Source organism: Triticum aestivum, chromosome 2D (genome assembly GCF_018294505.1).
Source record: "Triticum aestivum cultivar Chinese Spring chromosome 2D, IWGSC CS RefSeq v2.1, whole genome shotgun sequence".
Lineage (NCBI taxonomy): Eukaryota > Viridiplantae > Streptophyta > Magnoliopsida > Poales > Poaceae > Triticum > Triticum aestivum.
Genome location: NC_057799.1, coordinates 302,170,341 through 302,174,059, shown reverse-complemented (window position 1 = coordinate 302,174,059; position 3,719 = coordinate 302,170,341). Strand labels below are relative to the sequence as shown.

The window sequence follows — 3,719 nt, the reverse complement described above, 5'->3', positions numbered from 1 at the left end:
GGTGCTTTTGCAAACTACGAAAAATATTCCATCACTCATCATCTATCTTGGTTGGTGAGATTTTTGAATTGAGCCCTATAAACTAAAAAGAATGAAGTATATGGTTTTTTAGCACACTTGGCAGGCGGACACGAACCTTTGGTTTCTGCATGCTTCACACGTGTGATATGGTCGAGTTTCGAGCAGACTCCAGCTTGATGCCAAGGCATGCATGGGGACACGCGTGGCGTGCAGAGGATCGATGCGCCGCCGCTGCTGGCTAGTCCTAAGAGGATACGGATACCATACAGATAGACACATGTGCCTCTCCTCTGCCCTGCCGTGCATTCGGCGAGCCAGTTCGCAGCAAGCTTACCTACCCTGCTGATCTCAACATTGAATTCCTCGGTTGCTGGCAAAATTCTCCGTGAGAAAGTAGTATATCAATACTGCCTGAAGAAAAGCGAAACTGACGGGGCCCAAATTAGGCAACTGGTTCGGATCCGATTCCCCACTACCACACCGCCCGTTTAACAAACCGCACTACGACACAATTATCTTGGCAAATCGCATCCGACGGCCCGTATTCATCCTTACCCTCAAACTCGGCCCGACAGCCATCCATCCTTCTTCCTCGCCCTGCCTTTCCCTCCAAAAAAAAAAATACTAAAGCCCTGCATCCACACCCACTGCCACAGAGACCCCACCAAACCACGGGCCTGCATGTCACGGACCGAAGCAAAGAAAATCCCGTGGCGCACTTGATACTCCTGCCTTGCCTTCCCTTAGAAAAACTTGATATTGCTGCCACGCCGGTGTCCGCCGAGCTGAGAGTGAAACAAAGACAAAGAGAAGGAGAAAGCGAGAGGAGAGGCGGACGCGAGACGGGACTAGCGCCACTCCATTCCACTTCCCTCCCTCGCTTGCCTTCCTTCCTTCCTTCCTATCATAGCATTCCCAGATAGACAGATAGAAACCCCCGATTCTGATCGCCGGGATGAGGTTCTGACCCCCGATTCGGTCCGTCGATTGTGATTTCCCCTCGATTTGGTGCGGGATTAGCGGCCGGAATTAATCGCCATGACTGCGTCGTCGCCGATGGTGCTGTCCCTCCTGCTCTTCGCCTCGCTCACGGCGCTGCTCGTCCTGGCCCCTCGCGCGTCGTCGCCGCCGCTGCCGCTGCCGCTGCCCGTGGTGGTTGGGGACGAGGAGGCGCCGCCCGCCGCCGGGGGTGGTGCTGCGGGGAGCAGCGGCGGTGGGGCGGGAGTTGAGGAGGGACCGGAGGACCTCGCGCTGTCCCGGCGCGTGACGCTCGACGCCAGCGAGGGCGCGGCGGTAGCGTCCAAGGTGGCGTTCATGTTCCTGACCAACTCCGACCTCACCTTCGCGCCGCTTTGGGAGCGCTTCTTCGCGGGGCACGCTGACCGGTTCAACGTCTACGTGCACGCAGACCCGGCGGTGCGGCTGCGGCTCCCCCCTACGCCTTCCTTCCGGGGCCGCTTCGTCGCGGCTAAGCCGACGCGGCGCGGGGACCCGAGCCTCATCGCTGCGGCGCGGCGCCTGCTTGTCGCCGCGCTACTCGACGACCCGGCCAACGCCTACTTCGCGCTGCTCTCGCAGCACTGCGTCCCGCTCCACTCCTTCCCGCGTCTCTACGAGGCGCTCTTCCCGCCCAAGGCCGCGCACCACCACCGCCTCCCGAGCTATATCGAGGTGCTCGCCGGCGAGCCCCAGATGCCCGCGCGCTACGTGGCGCGCGGTGACGACGCCATGCTCCCGGAGGTGCCCTTCGACCGGTTCCGCATCGGCTCCCAGTTCTTCACGCTGGCCCGGCGCCACGCCGTGCTAGTCGTCCGCGAGCGCCGTCTCTGGCGAAAGTTTAGGGAGCCGTGCCTGCCGGAGTCGCAGGACTCGTGCTACCCGGAGGAGCACTATTTCCCGACGCTTCTCGACATGGCCGACCCCGCCGGCTGCACCCGGTACACGCTCACGCGCGTCAACTGGACCGACAGCTTCGAGGGCCACCCGCACACGTATGCCGCGCCAGAGGTGTCGCCGCGGCTTATCGCCGAGCTGCGCCAGTCCAACAGCTCCACCTATGAGCACATGTTCGCGCGCAAGTTCGCGCCCGACTGCCTTGGCCCGCTCATGGCCATCGCCGACACCGTCATCTTCAAAGATTGATCGATGCGGTGCTCTGCATCATAGCTACACGTAGGAGGTACGTTCTGACGCCTGATTTCTGTAATGTTTCAAGGTTCTAGACACTACTTATTGGTTATGCTCGTGAGCCATGCATGTATTTCAATCACAAATTTGCAGCCCATAGATGATCGAAACATGTTGCAAATGTCATTTCACTCCCCAAATTCATTTAAGATGCTGCGACATGACTGAAGAACACTGAATACTTTTTCTGGGAAAAATCTCCTATCTACTTTAGTTTCCATATGTAAGCATGTTGCTTCGTTTAATTCGTGAAGAAATCGACAACTCGATTAGTCTTGTGCTCTCTCGATCGATGAGATCATGCGTGTACGTGTCAGAACTCAATAGTCAACAGCGGTATGCTGAGACCCCCTGAGTGCCGTATTCAACGACTGTAACGCAGTGTGCTGCTACGCATTGTCTTGCCTTTTGACTAGTTTTCCCTTCAGATTAGAGTAGTTGGCTCGCTGTATAGTTCAGTTCTATTGGCGAAATCGAACTACTCCTGGCTAAGAAACCTCATTTGCTTCTGCAGGTCTATCCGTTAGAGTTGCGCGTGCGAGAAGACGAAAGCAGTGTCGTTCTTCTCCGTCGAATCTTCACACGGTTCAGACTGGTGCTTTCCCTCCGTGCCCTCCCCCGTTCTTCTCCTCCTGGTACTTTTAAGTAGACTTAAGTGGCAACAACCTAATGCAAAGCGGCAGGTGTTGCATCTGATGGCCAGTCCATCCATCCACTGTATTTTTCCTACCTCGTGCGGCTGCCTAAGGCTGCTGTTCTGTTGAAATGCGTAAAGGGTTGGATTGTGGCGGTGTTCTGTTCAGCTGAAACCGAAAAGGAACTTTACATAAGCAAGGAATGATAATCATTCTGCATACTAGTTTTCGTAGCACTAGCACCGTGACTCTCATTGTTACTAATATTATTTTCTGGAATGCACTATATTTTTTCTTTCGACAATGGGTTGACTTTATTAACTAGAAAATGAAACATCAAGTGGATGAGCACATAACTAGGATGCACTATGCTCCCTCCGTCCCGAAATATAGGTCGCTGGACAAATCGTTCCGACCATGTGAAAACCAGGGAAATGACCTTATTACCCCCGCTAAGTTTAAGTCGCTCCTCTCCGATCGTCTTCCACCTGCGCCTCCGCCAAGATCCTCCACCCAGGTCCTCCTCTGCCCTTCCCCGCGCAGGGTCGCCGGTGCTGCTCCTTCCCCGCCCAGGGTCGCCGGTGCCGCTCCTTCCCCGCCGCTGCTCCTTCCCTGCCGCTGCCGTGGGAGTTGGGCAGGCGAATATCTATGTTAATTCTGGAAACAATTAATACTCCACTGCTAATTTTGGAAACAATATTCCTCAAAAACAAATTGGAAACAATAAATTTTGGAAAGGATCAATACTCCACTGACAATAAATTTTGGAAAGGATCAATAACCGATTTGGAAAGGATCAACCTATTATTGCATAAATTTTGGGAAGAAACAATAAATTTGGAGTACTCAAGGAAACAATCAATCCTCCAATACTGA

General features: G+C 54.5%; 1 protein-coding gene across 1 annotated transcript; it reads left to right on the top strand.

Moving 5' to 3' along the window:
• The first annotated feature begins 695 nt into the window (after window positions 1–695).
• LOC123052838 (glycosyltransferase BC10) lies at window positions 696–3,147 on the top strand. The gene is made up of 2 exons (XM_044476190.1): window positions 696–2,200; window positions 2,723–3,147. Exon 1 carries the CDS (start codon window positions 1,060–1,062, stop codon window positions 2,161–2,163), a length of 1,104 nt encoding a protein of 367 aa, XP_044332125.1. The 5' UTR covers window positions 696–1,059; the 3' UTR covers window positions 2,164–2,200; window positions 2,723–3,147.
• Window positions 3,148–3,719: the final 572 nt, after the last annotated feature.

What these genes read in the sequence shown, in the direction of transcription:
- LOC123052838 (XM_044476190.1), top strand. Translation starts at nt 1,060, where the DNA reads ATGACTGCGTCGTCGCCGATGGTGCTGTCCCTCCTGCTCTTCGCCTCG.